The 17,106-nt window shown below is 48.1% G+C and overlaps 5 protein-coding genes across 5 annotated transcripts; 2 read left to right on the forward strand and 3 right to left on the reverse strand.

Moving 5' to 3' along the window:
- Positions 1-2,874: 2,874 nt before the first annotated feature.
- On the reverse strand, positions 2,875-3,705 carry F5147DRAFT_773063 (uncharacterized protein; the record flags this gene model as incomplete). Its single annotated transcript, XM_041441413.1, has 3 exons — positions 2,875-3,466; positions 3,526-3,605; positions 3,658-3,705. The coding sequence occupies 3 exons, from the start codon at positions 3,703-3,705 to the stop codon at positions 2,875-2,877; spliced, it is 720 nt and encodes a 239-aa protein (XP_041293331.1).
- A 2,464-nt stretch (positions 3,706-6,169) lies between these two features.
- On the reverse strand, positions 6,170-7,220 carry F5147DRAFT_692467 (uncharacterized protein). Its single transcript, XM_041437190.1, has 3 exons — positions 6,911-7,220; positions 6,776-6,855; positions 6,170-6,717 (listed from the first exon to the last, which is right to left on the reverse strand). The coding sequence occupies exons 1-3, from the start codon at positions 6,953-6,955 to the stop codon at positions 6,234-6,236; spliced, it is 609 nt and encodes a 202-aa protein (XP_041293332.1). The 5' UTR covers positions 6,956-7,220; the 3' UTR covers positions 6,170-6,233.
- A 589-nt stretch (positions 7,221-7,809) lies between these two features.
- Positions 7,810-8,996, forward strand: F5147DRAFT_692473 (Fcf1-domain-containing protein). The gene is made up of 6 exons (XM_041437191.1): positions 7,810-7,843; positions 7,894-7,961; positions 8,013-8,078; positions 8,134-8,282; positions 8,335-8,407; positions 8,460-8,996. The coding sequence occupies exons 1-6, from the start codon at positions 7,841-7,843 to the stop codon at positions 8,686-8,688; spliced, it is 588 nt and encodes a 195-aa protein (XP_041293333.1). The 5' UTR covers positions 7,810-7,840; the 3' UTR covers positions 8,689-8,996.
- Positions 8,997-10,849: 1,853 nt separating this feature from the next.
- On the forward strand, positions 10,850-16,073 carry F5147DRAFT_153177 (uncharacterized protein). Its single transcript, XM_041428301.1, has 6 exons — positions 10,850-11,716; positions 11,770-12,222; positions 12,279-12,875; positions 12,931-13,316; positions 13,369-14,390; positions 14,440-16,073. Exons 1-6 carry the CDS (start codon positions 10,957-10,959, stop codon positions 15,908-15,910), a joined length of 4,689 nt encoding a protein of 1,562 aa, XP_041293334.1. The 5' UTR covers positions 10,850-10,956; the 3' UTR covers positions 15,911-16,073.
- On the reverse strand, positions 15,991-17,074 carry F5147DRAFT_153182 (uncharacterized protein). The gene is made up of 2 exons (XM_041428302.1): positions 16,332-17,074; positions 15,991-16,280 (listed from the first exon to the last, which is right to left on the reverse strand). The coding sequence occupies exons 1-2, from the start codon at positions 16,980-16,982 to the stop codon at positions 16,071-16,073; spliced, it is 861 nt and encodes a 286-aa protein (XP_041293335.1). The 5' UTR covers positions 16,983-17,074; the 3' UTR covers positions 15,991-16,070.
- Between the last annotated feature and the right edge of the window lie 32 nt (positions 17,075-17,106).

The raw sequence follows: 17,106 nt of genomic DNA on the forward strand, positions 1-17,106 counted from the left end.
TCAGCAATATGAGCAAGTTCAAGCCAAGAATCAATGTGATTCAGCTCTTTATCTCATTCCGAGAGATTGGAGCATGTATCTATAGCACATTGTGCCATTGCTATGAGCTCTGTAGCCTGCATAATAGTGGTGAGGGCAAGGGAAAGGCAAGGAAGATTATACAAAAAAAGGAATAGGCAATCAAGTTGTTGGAAATACAGTATATGAAGCACTAGTGTACCATCTCCATAGGGAGCTCTATAGTACAAAATTTTATGCCAATGAAAATTCTATAAGGAAACAAGGGAAAATAAGCAATTTTTCGAAATTTCCCATGTTGTTTCAAATTTTGGCTGTCAGAAAAAGTTATGCTCCTTCATCTCCCCCAGACCCTGATCATATTACACATATGCCTCATGTGACAAAGAAAGCTGCTTTGTCGAGTGATCATGCAGCATTGAAGTTTGAACAGTAAAGGACTCAACATGCAACAAGCAGCCTTCGCAGTTAAGAAGTACCACTCCCACCATTGTGTTGGGCTTGCAACAGAAATTTTGACTGCACTACTAGATGCTGAAACTGCAAGCAGATGGCTTCTGTAGATCATACTTAGCATCTCCCAAGCATCTCCTTGCTTGTATACCTGCCCAGTTACCCAGAAATACCATTTCTTGCAACATGTTTCAAATTTTGTCAGAAATTTTTTCAACTCCTCAATTTTCAAAATTCTAACGAGGTAGCCTTAATTTACAAGCCAAAAGATTGCATTTGCGCTACTCTACGGTACCAAGCGGTCAAATTTCGAGGACTAGAATTAGATACATTTTCAAGTTCGGGCTAATCCGAGAGGGTGGAAAAGTGCTACTAGTTTTCTCACGTGCGGCAACAGTGCAGTGAACGCGAAAGTGACGGCGGCGGGCAACGGCCTACTCTGAGCTTCCTGATAATCAAAAATACGGCAGGTTGGGGCACCTCACATTCTATGAACACCTGGCTTGGACCCTCAACATCGCTGCGGCAGTATTCCACTATCACCTATCTTCACATGTCATCATTCGCATGCTCAGTATCGCCGCCGATCCCTACCACGATCCTCAGGTTCAGTATCGTACCCAGATGAAACCTTCATGTGTCTTCTTTCCGACTGGTCTGTATCTATCACGAAGGTTGCCGTTAGCTCCACGGACGCGGTGAGAAACGTAGGTTCGACATGACCATTATCACACCACAGTAGCAACACCCACGGATGCTTGCTTCGAGTTGATGTATTGATAAGGGAATCCACGCTTCCACTCATTTTTGCTGCATCTCGCTTGGATACCAAAACGCGTTGTCCATCATGCGTGCTACTGAACTCGGGAGCAACCCAAGTGTCGACTCGCCATGCTTCTTGTCTACCGTCATTAATGAGCTCTCGGGCCGTCAGCCACGACAACGCGAGAAACGTGGATAGCGAGATTAGCTTGGCGATGTCTGCCCAACACCGCAGCAGCATCCAAAACGTTTGTTAATCATGACACGGATATACCGGCCTTCAGCTTTCCTTTGTGGTTGCCGCATGTGTAAGAACTTCAGTCGCTTGGAAACGCAAAGCAATGTCGTCAATGATTCGATAGTCCTGCAGCTCTGAAATTTGTATACCGAGAGCAGTGTGAGCTTACTTTTTCTTAGTTTGTTTGAAGGCCGACTCCCACTACGAACCCCGCGTCACTACGCTAGCCAGCTAGCAGGTTATCGCTCCGATATCAAAGGTGGTGGCTCTGCCTGCCACTGCCTCGTATCTCTATTTTAGTAAAACATCCTAAACATCTTACCATATTAGTGTCTGCTAAAGACGGAGGGAGAGAGGCCGTTCTACCAACTTGAGCTCAGACAAATACCATCTTTTCATAGGACAAGGTTTTCGTTGCTATGATCGGACCAGACCACCTCTTGTAGTACTTCCTGGGTGTCTATAGTAGCAGCCGATATCAGTGCGGATAATGTCCTTCAAATATCCGTACATACGCCGTTCCGTCGAGTCATCGCCATCTCGTTCCGCACTTGCGTTACTGGCCGTGTACATCGCCTCTTCTCAAATATGACGTTTGCTGTGATCAGGACTCGGCGCGCGTGGCCCTTGTTTTATGGGCGGCAATCTCATTTCTGTCAGTGACCCCCCCTTTCAAATATTCACTGTATGATTTTTTTTTACAATGTACACGTGCTGGTGGAATTTAGAGGGATTAGAAAGTTTCAAGGGTGAGGCCTAGGTTCACGGTTTCAACTTTGCTTGTATCTGATCATCCGTAATACGGCTTGGCAATCAGTCGACTAGCGGTTCCGGTATGACTGGTATAGGGATGCTGCACGTGAGTCTTGAGCTTGAAAGCTTGATAACTTGTTCGTCACCCTAAAGTTCTCTCTCGTTCTCCCAGAATCTCTCTCATCTTTACCGTATTTCACACGTCGGGCTCCGGAATCCAGAATACAGTCAGTGATCACTGCCAAGACGGACAGGTACTTGCCTAGGCAAGTTGATCTTTCTGGTTATTCGCTAGCGTTCTCGCTTTGTGGTGACACGGCGGCCAGGTACAAGTCTAAACCAGTCTATTTCATTTCCTCGATCTTGAATATATGGCCGGCAACACTTGCACACGATTACCGGTGACGTTGGTTCAGAAGCGTGATTTGGAAACTTGCAGGGTACGGACTCCTTGGTTGGTTCAATTGTCAATCAAGATACGACGCGAGCGGTGTGAAGTTCTTCGCACATTTATCGGTACCGATCCGAATGTTTTCAGGAAGAACCAAATATCAAGGCTGCCTACGGCTGTCTAAGTAATAGTTATACATCTAACCCAGTCGTATAAATCCAGGTATCATGCCATGAAATGCTATGTTAATGATAGTTATCTATATGAGGTATAAAAGGAGCAGGTACAACGAAACAAACCAAATGTCGTGATAGTACACCAACGGCGAACGTTCCAGACCTTTCGTGCAATCGAATCCCCAGGGGAGAGTGTTGCCCTTGGAGACAGTACTAAGCCACCAGGGCTTGCTTTCCTTACTCTCCACAACACATGTCTGTTCGGGCTCAAGCTTGCTCTCAGTGAGCCATGCCTCTCCACGAACAAACATGTCCCTGTCAGGCCATACTTCGAGGATCTCACATAGGAAACCATCTGTCTCGAGCGTATACGTTCTGCGGAGTTCCCGCTTGCCACCGACGACATTTGTCTGGGCGTCAAGGAGGGCAAATTGTGGGCTGCGAAGCATTTTGCGGAATGTCTGGCCAATGGGGAATTTCTCGTCTAGAAATAGACGTTCGAAGTCGGGGTGTGTGATGGTGACTTTGGATGTAGCGGTGCAGACGATTCGTGAAGCACACACGAGATGTACTTGCCGCGACTGCGTTATGGGATCCTCAGGCGAGGCCGGTTTCAGCCGTGGCGAGCCGTTGGCGTACACGAGCTCAATAAATATGGGCCGAGCAAAGAACGTGCTATAAAAAGGCGGTTATTTATTAGCAAGTGACATTGTATCCAACTTGAATTGACATACCTCATCAGTCGCTGGAGGTCACCTTGAGCTGCAAGCATGATGCGCTCAATGCCAGTGGTATCCTCGGGAACGCATGACAACTGTAAAGGCGGAGGTTGAGATAGGTCGAAAGCATGACGATAGTATCGTTACCTCTACGGACGTAGATGCGTTGTTAAATGAGTCCTTACTGAGTGGCATTATGGCGCGTGCTGTACAAAGAGCGAATGAAAAGAAGGTCTAAGGTGCTCGGTGAATGAGTCCTAGGCTTATAAGGCTCTCGGACTCCCACAGTACGACACGGAGCACAATGAAATTTGAAATCAAGTTCTTCGCTTCACTTCCATCGGACGGAGCCAAATGATGTAGTGATAAGTGAAGCGAAGGATCTTGTAAGCCTATCTTGTCTATCCATGATTACTCGGTCGCGATTTGGTTATCAACTCAACATGGCTTTATTGTACGTGAAAACATGAGAATCTTTACGTACTGGATGATAAATGGGCGCGCTATACAACTGCATGCTTATGTTAAACACAATCAATACGTGTATTAGCTCACCCACTAGAGACTACGTCATGGACAACTCGTGTCGCGTGCCACACACCGTACAACAACTATTTTCGAGAAGAGAAGCGAAGCAGAGTACCGAGATGGGCCTGCAGTCAGGCCTAGTCAGGTCCGACCGGGACTCGGAGTTGTGAGCGCAAGGGTCGATCTCAATTAGCGCTGATTCAAAAATATCATTAGTGTTGATCAATATCGCTTGGCCGGTCTGGACCGGCTGTCTCGCAACTTGATCCATACTTTGGACCTGGCAACTATTATATACGTTCAGGCATGCAAAGGTACTGGACAAAGATCACGACCGACTGGAAGCTGCCATGCTAGTGAAAGTGCATTCTCACTCGCACAAAGTCGTCGGTTCTACTGTGGAACCGCCTAGATCGTATCGAGCCTCGAGGACCACAGGTGTCGAGACTATTACTCAGACAAACTCCTACGCCTGACCCTGCAGCACGCAATATTAACATGATTAGTGTCAATGTTTATGAGTAAGTACGCGGTGCATGTCTAGGTTTCTGGAAATCATCATTCACGTCACGGTGTGCAGCCACTTGCAAGTTGTTGCATAACGTGTAAACTTTTCAAGTTCAGCCAAAGTCGCTCCCCCCCAGCGGCAGTTCTGCCATAATGTGGGCGATTCTAAAGGATTCGTCTTTTCTCAGAAGCGTATCATCGCCCCCTCGGTATTATCTCTATGTCATCCTCTTCGGATCCGTTCTCGGTAGGACAGACTCTTATCTTCAACTTCATTTCATGACAAACATCCCAGATCTCAAGATATAGATATACCACCAATCTCCCGATAGACCCCCAACAATTGATTGTGCAGGTATAAGTCTATCAAGCAAAGTATGTAGCTCATGGCCTGTAACTGAAGTTGTACCACTTGGTGCCTGCCGTGGTAGGGCCGCATACCACCTCAAATCTCGATTGATATTGATCTCTGGCTGTGCCCAATACATCCAATTGTATTCATTGAACTTCTGTTTATCTTATGACGCATCAGTGCCTGCCTCAGGCTGCCTGGCCGGCCATGTGCTGCGTCGCATATCGATCCTGTGTCAGCGTGCGCGGTGCCCTCTTACCACCACTCGGCTGTCGCCAGCCCGTGGCAAAAACTAGTCGCCAGCAGCGCAATACAGGAACGTAATAAAAAGACAAGGGAAACCTTGTCGGCCCTGATAAAAATTGGTGAATAGCACCAGGTCACAGTAGAAATTGCTTCAAATACCGCCCCAAATATCCTCTAGCAGTACTTCAATCAACGATAAATGATTTCAATAGGCTGAGATCTTGCGAGTTGAAGTTGCAAGGCGAACATAAGGCCATGTATTGTTTTCCCGAACAACTACCACCCGAAACATGTCCTAATTTGGTAGTTCCACCATATCAACATTAATTTCTGGCCTCTCCAACCCAGCCCAAACCTCACCCTGCTCCTCTCTATGTAGCGGGCTTGCATTCATCATTCATAATTGAAAAAAAACATGCTATGACATACTGAACTGTCATATATGCTACCAATGCATAATGGGGAATGCATAATAGCAATTTGCAAGAAAAAGAACAAAAATATCAATGAACGTCACGGTATTATAGAGGTCCTTGCTGAACGGTGAATGACTCAATGAGATCTTCACCTCTGCTCGCGTCTTGCTGTAGGAGCCGAACAAATTCATATTGGGCACAGATCACAGCATCCCTGACTGTCTTCTTTTGTCTACGTGTATAAAGGTTCGCCTGGGGGAGACTACTTAACATTACTATAGTCAGACCAGAGTATACTAGCAAAATGAGTCATTCTATCTATCTTGATATACCGACGCATTCGGGGGCCACGTGGGTGAAAGGTATGCGAAGCAGGTACAGGTACTTACTGCCAGTGTTCTCGCGGATTGCTCAGGTATTACTTCGATGTCACGCAATCCAGTCTATTCATAATTAATCGTAGTCAAATAAGTAGCCAACTGTGTGGGGGTGGGGCAGCCACTAGTGTTGCTGTATTGATATTTGACATGGGCGCGCCGGCGGTAGAAGGCGATCGGTCGATTCTATAAATCGCGGAAGCGAAGGTTGCATGACGAACCCGAGTCGCAAACGTGCTTCGTAAGAAAGATCAAGACACGTGAAGGTCTAGTGAATCAAATTCATTCAGTAATACCCTAATGAACAGTATTTCCTTTGCGCACGGACAGCCACTCAGGCTTCGTGTCCGTTACGACAGAAGGGGTGTTTAAGTCAGCCCTCTGCTCCATCAGCCATGCTTCTCCACGGACAAACATGTCTCTGTCCGGAAATACTTCCAAGATTTCTGCAACGAAGCCCTCGGTTTCCAGCTTATACGTTCTCCGAAGTTCACGCTTCCCATCAATTGCCTGTGTCTCTACGTTGAGGAGACTAAACTTTGGAGTACGATTAAGTCGTCGGAAAGTCTGCCCGATTGGGAATTTTTCATCAAGAAATAGACGCTCGCATTGGGGAGAGGTGATGGTAACAGTGGATGTTGCAATGCAGACAGTGCATGACGCACACACGAGATGCACCTGTCGTGATTGTGTGATGGGGTTCTCTGAACTTGCTGGGGTAAGACGGGAAGAGCAGTGTGCGTAGATAAGTTCGATAAAGATAGGGCGGCCAAAATATGAGCTGGAGAGTAAAAGTATTAATGTCTGGCTTAGCGCAGCGAGAGGAAATGAATCATTACCTCAGTAGTCTCTGTAAATCGCCCTGTGCCGCAAGCATTATGCGCTCCAAGCCAGTAGTATCATCTGGAACACATGTCAGCTTTTTGATGTCGTCAGCTTGCGATAGCCTCAACGGAAAGCGAGATTAAACATACCTCGACATTGGTAGATGCAGTACTATATGAATCATTGGCCAACATGCTTGGCTGCAAACTAAGAAGGGCTGTTGGACGAACTATTGAAGTTTTGATGAGGAAAAGAAAGTCGAATTTTCTGCATATTTAACGTTAGACAACAGGGACGATTGAGAAAATTTGAAGTATGTTCCGTCCGATATCTATGCTCGCAAGCACATTTACCAAGCACAACTAAGCAGTACCAGGCGGGCGGTCCATATACCCATGCATTGATATCTGCGAACTCGAAGGATTAAGCAACTATATAGATCTTATCTGATGACGTACGATATGTACCGTGGCAGTCATTCGTGTACCTGCAGTCGATATTTAGGCTTTAGGCAGTCAAGCCGCGGACGAAAGGCCTCGACCCCTCCCAACCGGGAATCCAACAAGAGTCGAGATCACAGTCGCACGCACATGGTTTTTTTGTCATGTATAACGCCGCCGTCTGTCGATCGTCATCACGAAGGTGATCACGAGTCTTCATTATCCCAATATTAATAATCCCTATAGAACACATATCAGCAGAGGCCAAAAATACCAAGACAGATGTTCAGCGGGTTGTGCACATGAATGCTGGCCTAGGGCGATGACTCTGTCGATGAATGAAATAAACCATTGGCACGTAGTATGCACTGGCAGGAGTCGCAGGACCCAGTGAAAACAATTGCACTTTATCATACCTGAGCCAACTTATTGGCGCGACATGAACTGCTAACGATAATCTCTATGTACCTCTGAGACAGAAGGTATTTATTCTGGAATACAGCCTCCCCCAAGAGCTGTTGAAGATGGTGGTGGTAGTAAACTGGACTCCGTGCCGTGAGAATAAAGACTTCAGGGTTGTTGCTGACTCAAGCAGTACGGTCTGAAAACTTGATCTCAGATTCTCGGTGCATTCAAAGCATGGCAAGTGCACTTCATAACTTGCAATCGTCTTTAATGACTGTCGTTATCAGGGCAAGGCAAAGAAGACTAGAAAATTTGCCGCCGTTAAACGCCTCTTGAACCCCAATGATGCTAGATTGTGCGTTGCCTGACCAGCCGCTCCCCTTTGTCGCTGAATCCTTTGATGCAGGAAAGAGAACCAATTGAAGCAGAAGAAGAAAGAAGAGGAAGAGAAAGCCAAGGCGGTCCGTCGGGTGTGAGTCTTCCGTAACCTATTGGGCATGCAACTGTAAGTAACCCATGCATTTCAGACCACAGATCGCATCGTCCATGTTCCTTGCGCACAACACCGAACTTGTGCCACCTTACCGAGTGTTGATCGACACAAACTTCATAAATTTCAGTTTACAAAATAAACTTGAACTAGTCAGTGGTATGATGGACTGTTTATTTGCTAAATGTTTGTGGTTTTGTCGCAATTGCCGGGTATCTGTTGACAGTAATATTGACAGGCATACCCTGTGTTACGGACTGTGTTATGGCTGAATTAGAGAAGCTCGGCCACCGGTATCGTATAGCACTTCGGTAAGACAATATTTATCATGCTGTCGGCGCATTCATTTACGTTTTTCATCAGTGTTGCTCGAGATCCACGATTCGAGCGATTGAACTGCAGCCATTCCGGAACGTACGCAGATGACTGCTTGGTGCAGCGTGTCACCGCTCACAAGTGCTATATTGTCGCTACTTGCGATCAAGAACTCCGGAGGCGTATACGACAGATTCCTGGCGTACCGCTAATGTATGTCGCCAGCAGGCGTTATGCCATCGAACGGCTTCCTGATCAAGGCGCTCCTGGTTCATGATATGTTGAAGACTAAAAAGTACATCTACAGTTACTTTTTAATGATACTCAGTGCGACCGGCTGCAAGTGATTCATTCAGTATGTCCCATTTGGTTAGAACCGTGTACATCGAGCAGCTGTACACTCTGAGCGCAGATACCCGTGTCATGCTGTATAAGACGAGAAGTTTCGATTGCATTCCAAACCCTAGAATTTGGGGGATACGCCAGCCCTGGGGCCCTTATCTGCATCACCACGGAATTAAGTGGAAAGGGTACGTATGTGCCTGTGATAACGGGAGTGCTAAGGTGCCATGATGTATTGTTCTGATGCCAACCTAATGATTCCCAATCACTATCTGGACCCAACTTGTCCGGGTTCTCTTCCTGAAGGCATGCGATGCTAAGCTCATGGAGCTACGTTTGAGTTGTCCCGGAGCACGTCCGGGCATTGTACTCTTATCAGATTTCCCTCGTCACGTCATTTTGTTCCAGATTTCTCGTTCTCGTGCGACCTTGCTATTTTACAGCATCATTCTCGCACAATTTCCGACATCCATGATTGTGCACTCCTCCTTATATAATGCTCAGTTTCGGTATGCACATCCCGAGTCAACTTAAATCTCATGACTAACGTCAATTAAACTCTTGAGCGCTACCGTAGGGGGATAAGCATTTATGTATGCGGCGCGCGCGAGTTTAGGCTCAGCTAGCTTCTAGATCTGTGCCTGAAAACACTAGATTCTCAACGTTGCAACAGGTATCGATCTGATCCCTCAGTGTCACACTTACGACCCAAAAGTCTTTACCCGGTGGTCCTGTAGGCCCAGCGATTCACCTTCGATTCGAGTTCGAGTTCCGGGAGATCAACGATAATCTGAACCTCAGGCTATTCTCGCGCTGTGTCAAGCCCGCGAACTCTAAAGATTTGCTTTTTTTTCTGTCCACTTTTGTCCGTTGAAAGATGGGTGTGTGAAGGTGCTGACGGTAAGGTGACTTAGCGCAAGCTCGACCGCAGATGCGGTAGTAGAATAAGAATTCTGTAAAAGGAGAGACGAGTGAGGTGGTGGACTTGGTTGGTTGGCGGTGGTCTGGGAGGCTCGTGTTCTCTAGTCCTTTAGTAGCGCTAGGCCTATTGAGGGCGAGCGAGAGGTGGATGATGATTTGCTTGAATGATAACGGCCACTTGCTAGGTGTCCACTTTTTGAACTTCAATTTCTACAGCCTGCTAAATTCGTTGGTATTGCGTAGGTCATGGCCTGGCGTCATTGGTCAACTTGACGAGCTGCAGATTCCGCAGTATGGGAAATATGAGGATACTTAAACTGACCTCATGCTCTTGCTGTATTTTCTCTGTGACATGGTACACGCTGCTATATATGCCCAACTCTCGATTGATCAAGTTCTCATGTAGGACTCAGCTTCCTCAGTACCATAGCCTTGAAACGGTGGCTGAGGCCGCCGCCGAGCTACTGATTTGTAGAACCTTGTCATTCCATAGATCGTCCGCGGAGCTGATGTCATCTACATCCTCGGACTATGCGCGTGAGCAACCAGTCCTAGTCATGTGGTGTGATATTGGAAGAGTTAAGAATGGGCAATCGCTATGGTTGCACCGTGCCAGTACATGCATTCGAGTGGGAATACCACGAGCGACCTTCAACGTTCAACTGCTGCTCTATTGTCAATGAAGTCCAAGTACCCAATGTGCAATGAAGAAATGGACTGACCCCTTTGATTACGCGACCGCGGCGCCCGTGAAGACAATTACGGGGACTGTCATGCTAGGCATCCAAGATATCATAACGCTCACCATTTCTCGCACAGTTCTCTGTCACTGCTCGACCATTGAAAGGAACGACTTTCTTTCTTCGTCTATAAAGGGCTGTCAAGGGGAGACTACTGCTCAATGCGGTGCAGTCTGCTGAGGGTCGAAATAATTAATTACAAACGAAAGATCTGCAAGCCGTTCTGTCTGTCCAAAGACAGAGACTCCAAGCTGACTGCAAGGGTCTACTTGTTAAGCAAGAGACTCGCAAATCTATTTCGTCGACAACCAACCAAATTTCGGAAGAGTCCACTCGGAGTCCACTGCTGTCATAGTGGTACTAGATCTAGTCGCTGAGTTCAAAATGCGTTGTCTCGTGTTGTTTCATTCATCCTAACTTGTTGCTCGTGACCACTGGCAAGACGCGTTCCTCTTCATTTTTTTCATTTCATAAAATCATCAGATATCGAAATAGTTGACTTTGCTCTTGCGAGTCTATCGCTGCCACAGTGACCAACAAGAATGTCGACCAGCTGGCGTTCACCATTTCCCATCCTTCCTGCACCACAAACTACGCCTGTCTCCACAAATCCCAAGTCTCTGAGACGGCCTATTCACAACCCGTACGATAAATTCACCAAACCGGAGTTCGACGAATGGATTGGTGGAATCACGAGTGCTCTGCGCAGAGCACTTGGTGAGGAAACCCAAGAAGACGTTACGCTTAACGAACACCGGCCACAGGATGTTTACGCAGCTGCCGAGGAAACATTCTCAGACCAGTCGTTCGAAGATTCGTTTGCTGAGATCCAGAGCAGACGCGCCAAAGGCAAGGCTAAAGACCCGCGAGAGGGCTCTGGCCTCGGTGCTCAGCAAAGTCCGATTGAATTGCTTTCCGACTCCGAGTCAGGTGCTGAGAGTGAGGAAGAATACGAGGAGTACTCTGCTATGGAAGCAGAGGGCTTTTGTCCCGAGGAGGAAGGCCAGGGTTACGGTGGCCATCACGAAGCCGGGAACTGGACTGTACACCGCCGCCACTGCCTCGTCGATCCTCAAGTTGAGAAAAATGAGGTGGAGGAGATATCCTCTAGGGAGGAGAGTCCGGACATTATTGAGATATGTTCGGACGAGGAAGAAGATACTCGAGCTCCTATACATGAAACTGGATTCAGTGGCAGGCAATATGCCCGGTCTTCGCAATTGCCTCCTGATGAGGTAGAAGATGAGTTACGTTCTGTCCTGTATAAACAAGAAGGCCAGCTCGATGCAGAAGAAGTCGAAGGTAGGATGCTCTGACAAAGTCATTCGCCATGCGCTAATTGACCTTATATCAAGATTTCCCTCCATCTACCACGCAGCGTCAACCTTCTCTGTCTCCAGAACTTCCTGATCCATGGCAAGGTCCACGAACATACGCAGAAGATTTCTACGCTGGCGGTGATTTCAATGCGCAAGATCAGCTGAACGGCGTTTCCCCTTCTAGTCTTACTCCTGTGCATGACGCGCACGTAGATACATTTCTTTCCGACATAGTACAGAACGACGGGCATTCTTCTGGGCTTCCCAAGACAGAACCTGCTGTAGTCAATGTAGACGTGACCGATGAGGTACTCCCCAATTCGAGCCCTCCTCCGTCATCTCCTGTCGAGGCGCGCTCCAGTCGTAGTCATGTTGATGATTACCAGCTCTCGAATGTGCGAGGGACCCATGGGGAGCACGAAGATCCCGAGAACATTCTTGACCATTTATATCGAGACACAGACGGCCTGTCTCAAGATGAGCAACAAAGTTTGTCGATGCACCACGTTTTGTGTCATGGTTTCACTCAAATCTTTCTTATTTAGTGATTTTCGCTTCGTCATTTGATGAATTCCATAGCGGATCGATGTCCACTCCCCAATCCTACTCCAAACCTACCGAGCATCTTGACTGGAATTGGCCTCCCGCGTTCCCGGGAGGAAAGTTTGCTAGCCGCGCTGGACACCTCGAAACTTCCTCTCCAAGGTCGGGGGTTGACGACGCTGAAGAGGCGCAGGATGAGATCATTATTATTGATGCGGAACATGATGAGGAAGAAGATGGGAGCGAAGAAGCTCTGGGAGGTCCTATTCCACTAGGAACCAGTGACCTTGGGTATGGTGACGAGATTCATCAAGAGAAGGACGAACGCAGCGATGACCAGAACGGATTAGGCTTGGAAGTTGTTGAAGAAGATGTCATTAAGACTCCAGAAGTCGACGAGTTTCCGCTTTTGAACTCCCAGCTGAATGCTGATGAACGCGCCGCAGTGGAGAGTTTCTTCGATCTTCTCAATTGCGAAGCGTTACCTTCAGCAAATGTGACCGAACAAGTTGAGACTACGCTGGTTGACATCAGCGGTATGGTTGCTGCTGAGTTTCTTGGCGGAGATGTGACGTCTCCGCCAGGCATTGAGAAAGCCGGTCAGTGACTTCATGATTCAGTCGCAAATTGTATCACTAAATGCTGCTAGAACAGGCGACATTATGGTGCCAACGGAGGCATCGGGGCCTGGGGATATGGAACTTCGGTCACAGCATCCAGATGCTATGGTAGAATCATGCAACTCAATCGAACCGACCCTTGCCATGGAGATCCAAAATGGTTTTGAGAACGTAACCTTGGAGAATGTCGAACATCATTCTCCTTCTGCTGCGCCCACCTCCACAGTCGGTGGCTCTCTTGAGGAACAACTTGACAAACCCAACGACGAGCCCATCTGTATTGTTGTGGAGATGGAAGCTACTACTCCTATTTCTCGTGGAATGAGTGAAGGGATCGAGGTAGCATCTTTTGCCGGGGATGTGTATGATCTCGATGGCGAATATGTAGTTGAGGAACCTCCTACTACAGAAGCGTCGGTGGTGAGTCTAACCTCAAATGACCTTCATCATTTAAACTTTGCATGCTTTACAGGAGCCGGAGGTTCAGGTCGCTGACCTAGTCAACGTGGTGGCGGAGACTGTTCCTGTCATAGCGAGACCTGCTTCTGCGGAACTATCCTCATTTGATAATCACAATATTTCAGTCTTCCCAATGCCCATATTTTGTGATCCTTCCGTGTCAGACCCTATCATCTCTTCCGGGACCAAGCATTCGCAACTGACTCCTCCACATTTGGACAAACTTCCGGGTACCCCTCACATCATCATCAGCCCGGACTCCACACCAGGCCAACCCACTTCAGTTTCAGTACCCGTCTCCACGTCAATTTTACATACTTTCTCTCGTCGGGAATCGCCATCCGAAGGCAGCAGCGGTCCAAGTGGTCTTTTCACGCCTCGGGAGGGCGAGCCGACTAGTGTGGATACAGGTGATGTCTTTGACACTCCTTCTCCCTCTCATGCAAACCTACCGCTTCCGTCTTCTGACGATGTTGTGGCCTCCGTTACGAGCGCTCTAGCAGAAGAGTCGCGATCTGAAATTGACACCACCATGATCGATGTTTCCGACAACGTCGTAGTTACTGAACCAAGTCCAGCCGGGACATTTACTGGTAACCTAGAAGATGATAAATCTGAACTCGTAGAAGCTATGCAGCTTGGCGTATCCCATCCTTCGTCCGTCGGTGCTGATGCAGAGAATGAAACCGAACAACCACCAACGAAGCCTGCCGCTGGACATCGCTCAGTAGTGGAAGACATTGCAGTAGCTTCGCTAGAATCTGAGGAAGTTCAGCAGGTGGACAGAAGCTCTCTGCCGACAGCAGCAGACCAAACATCTTTACCAGATCATAATCCCCCTGAAGAGGCTCTAGCGTCAGCAGCTGAAGCTCTCCCCGCAGAGGTCCTCGGATCCGCGAACTCCCCCTTACCCAGTCCTCTGTCAGAAGAAGAACCATTGTTATCGCTGGCACCTGGCCGTCAGGTATCACCAGAATCCGTTCGTGAATTTGGCCAAGACGACAGCCAGGAGTACACTGATTCCAAATATGAATTGTGCGTCACATCAATACGAACATTTGATTTATATTCAATGGATTCACAGGGAACACTTCACTAATATCCCGGACACACCGCACGAGTTTCCTGGCGTCCATGAACCCAAGGAGTCTGGAGATGATGAAGACCGAGAATCTCAAATGAAGTCCTCGAAGCGGAGGAGAATGTCACCAGTACAAACTTCCAGTCGTCTCACTCGTTCAATGTCAAGCGTACACAAGAAATCTCAAGGAGATCACAAAGCAACGCGGATTGTGCCAGGTCGCGGCCGGAAGCGGAAGCTCCTCGATAACGGTAGCGATCATGGATCAGCAAGCTCTGGCGCTAGTACCACCGCCAAACTGCTCCAATTCACTAGCGCTAATGGATCACGGGCTTCTTCTATCGTGTCCTCTGCACCAAGTGATTCCTCCTCAATCCAACATCCTCCGCCGCTCTTCCATGCACATGGTGCCATGCATCACCGTCATCGACTGCCACCTCTACCTTCTGCGTCAGTCCGGACTCACAGCACCAAGATCGTATCCCCAGACCCTTCCCACAACCCTGAGCGCCAAAAGGATTACTCTTCGGGTTCGACTCTGTCACGTGCCCCCTCTTCCAACGTTCAGCGTTTTGCTGCGTTGACAAGCTCACCTGTCACTCGCTCTAACTGTCGATTCCATAAAGTCAGTCTACCTAAAGAGGAAGGTGGGCCAAGAGTATGCTTCGTGGTACCCGGTTGCTCTCTTGGTGACAAAGAGCTGATGGACGAAGAGGAGATACAGGATCATGGTCCCGCAACTCATGAGGACTATTCTCGCTTGGTGGGCAATATCGAGGCCTTGGACTTCAATCCCTATTTGGTCGGCATCTTGCGGCAGCTAGTCGGAGTGGACCTGATTCGGGAAAACGAGGTGTTCTTCCTGCTCCAACCCGGAGAGGAAGCACAATACAAGAAAAAAGGCCGAAAATCGACCGCAGGATTAAAGCTTTCCGCATCCCTGTCACAGAGTGCTACCACCTCGCCACAAGCTTCAGTGGCGTCCCGGCGTTCACCAGTGACATCGATCTCGCGGCCACCCGTTTCCACTGCAGGATCAATCGCGACATCATTTAGCTCGTCCTTATCTGAGGTGCAGCTATACAATACATCTTCATTATTCTCGGCGTCAGGTGAAGAGTCGTCGGATGAAGAAGACAGTTCTCCCAAACTTAAACGTCGACGAAAGGAATCTGTTCCTGATAAAGAAACCCGTGCCGACGTAGAAGGGGGCAATTTCCCTCAAGATCCACTATCGAAAGGTCCGCAGCGATCGACCCATAACCTGAAACGGAGACAGAGCAAACGACAAGCTGTAGATTCAGCTGCATACAAGCCTCATACAGAAGATGTAGAGGGCCCTGATAGCGGAGCAGACGGATTAGGCAAGGATCGTCGCAAGATGAAAAAGATCAAACGGAACAAGCGGTCTCGTGTAACAGATGAAGAACAAGACTCGCAAGCCAAGAGACAGAAGCAGCTCCCCACTGAATGAAAGCATTTCGGTATCTTTATGTTCATATTTTGTCCTCGCCACGCATCCATCTTCATTTGTATCTATAGTGCACTTCTTAGTATCTCCGTTCAATCGCATGTTCAGAGCCGTCCAATGACCTTCCGGGTGGAACGAATGCGGGACACATGTTAACCTCTGCTCACTCTGCTTCCAGCTTGGAAATCTCCACTTGGTCCTCCGACTCACAGGTGATTGTCTTCGAAGGAAGTAAATCATCGACATCCGTCAGTGTCGAATCGAGTTCTGATGAGACTTCCTGCTCATCGTCATCAAGATTATAAATCTCGTTTCTAAGCGCCGCTGAGTCAAAGACGTCTACAAGCTCCTGGTGGAACAAGTCCACCACAGCCTTGAAAGAAAAAGTAAGCAGGCAAATCGACAACATAATCCGATGACTCACCATTAGAAGGTAACGAGCTTTTGGCGTGATGATATCTTCCTCCAGCACTCTCTCGATGCTACCTGATGCACCCAATTGCTCTAGAATGTGCATTCCTTCTTGCTCTCGAGCAACTCTGCGGCAGAGTCTGCTCAGCGCGATGGCACTACCTTCCTGGCCTTGTTCTGCCAGGCTAAAGAGCTGTTGCACCAGGTCTTGAACGTCGGTGACGGGCAAAACACCATCCAACAATAAATCCCCTATGAATTCGATCAAGGGGAACAGATGTGCTGCCTGCTCATCGAGGGCTTGCGTGAATCTGCTTTCACAAGCCTCGATAAGAATACTGGCGAATGATGGGTGTGATGATTGCCGTGTGCCATCGTTGAGCCATGTCCACCGCCTGTCTTCCATCTCAAGCTCTCTGTCAACTCTTTTGCAAAGATAGGCGTAGAGCGAGGAGCGTTGGGTATCCTCAACTGCACGTAGTGCAATCGAGACAGCAAAGGCTTCGATGATCTCTGCGCAACCGCGCCGTCCACAATCCGTAAGACGCTCGATTAACTTAGTAGAAACGGAGTCGAAGTTTGTCACGTTCAGTTTGTTGAGCAGGCCGCAAATTTTCCTTTGTTCAAGCCTGGAATCGTGCTGGGAGCTCCAAGAATTCCACATGTAGTTGTAGCTGTTAGGTCAAGAGTAAAGTGGATTGTCGCCGGTACGGAAGGAGTATCAAAATCGGGCAGCATATATGCTCTCGGCGTGTATGGGGGTGGGGACGAGGTAAGGCAAAGCTTAA

This window comes from Suillus discolor, assembly GCF_016758755.1.
Source record: "Suillus discolor strain FC423 chromosome Unknown F5147scaffold_24, whole genome shotgun sequence".
Classification (NCBI taxonomy): Eukaryota; Fungi; Basidiomycota; class Agaricomycetes; order Boletales; family Suillaceae; genus Suillus; species Suillus discolor.

What these genes read in the sequence shown, in the direction of transcription:
- F5147DRAFT_692473 (XM_041437191.1), top strand. An exon ending in GGACTGTTTATTTGCTAAAT is followed by an intron (nt 8,283 to 8,334) that starts GTTTGTGGTTTT and finishes TAATATTGACAG; the next exon opens with GCATACCCTGTGTTACGGAC. An exon ending in CGGTATCGTATAGCACTTCG is followed by an intron (nt 8,408 to 8,459) that starts GTAAGACAATAT and finishes GTTTTTCATCAG; the next exon opens with TGTTGCTCGAGATCCACGAT.
- F5147DRAFT_153177 (XM_041428301.1), top strand. Translation starts at nt 10,957, where the DNA reads ATGTCGACCAGCTGGCGTTCACCATTTCCCATCCTTCCTGCACCACAA. An exon ending in GTCTCAAGATGAGCAACAAA is followed by an intron (nt 12,223 to 12,278) that starts GTTTGTCGATGC and finishes TTTCTTATTTAG; the next exon opens with TGATTTTCGCTTCGTCATTT. An exon ending in GCCAGGCATTGAGAAAGCCG is followed by an intron (nt 12,876 to 12,930) that starts GTCAGTGACTTC and finishes CTGCTAGAACAG; the next exon opens with GCGACATTATGGTGCCAACG.
- F5147DRAFT_692467 (XM_041437190.1), bottom strand. Translation starts at nt 6,955, where the DNA reads ATGTTGGCCAATGATTCATATAGTACTGCATCTACCAATGTCGAG. An exon ending in CTGCATCTACCAATGTCGAG is followed by an intron (nt 6,856 to 6,910) that starts GTATGTTTAATC and finishes GACATCAAAAAG; the next exon opens with CTGACATGTGTTCCAGATGA. An exon ending in GATTTACAGAGACTACTGAG is followed by an intron (nt 6,718 to 6,775) that starts GTAATGATTCAT and finishes TTTACTCTCCAG; the next exon opens with CTCATATTTTGGCCGCCCTA.
- F5147DRAFT_153182 (XM_041428302.1), bottom strand. Translation starts at nt 16,982, where the DNA reads ATGTGGAATTCTTGGAGCTCCCAGCACGATTCCAGGCTTGAACAAAGG. An exon ending in AAGCTCGTTACCTTCTAATG is followed by an intron (nt 16,281 to 16,331) that starts GTGAGTCATCGG and finishes TTTTCTTTCAAG; the next exon opens with GCTGTGGTGGACTTGTTCCA.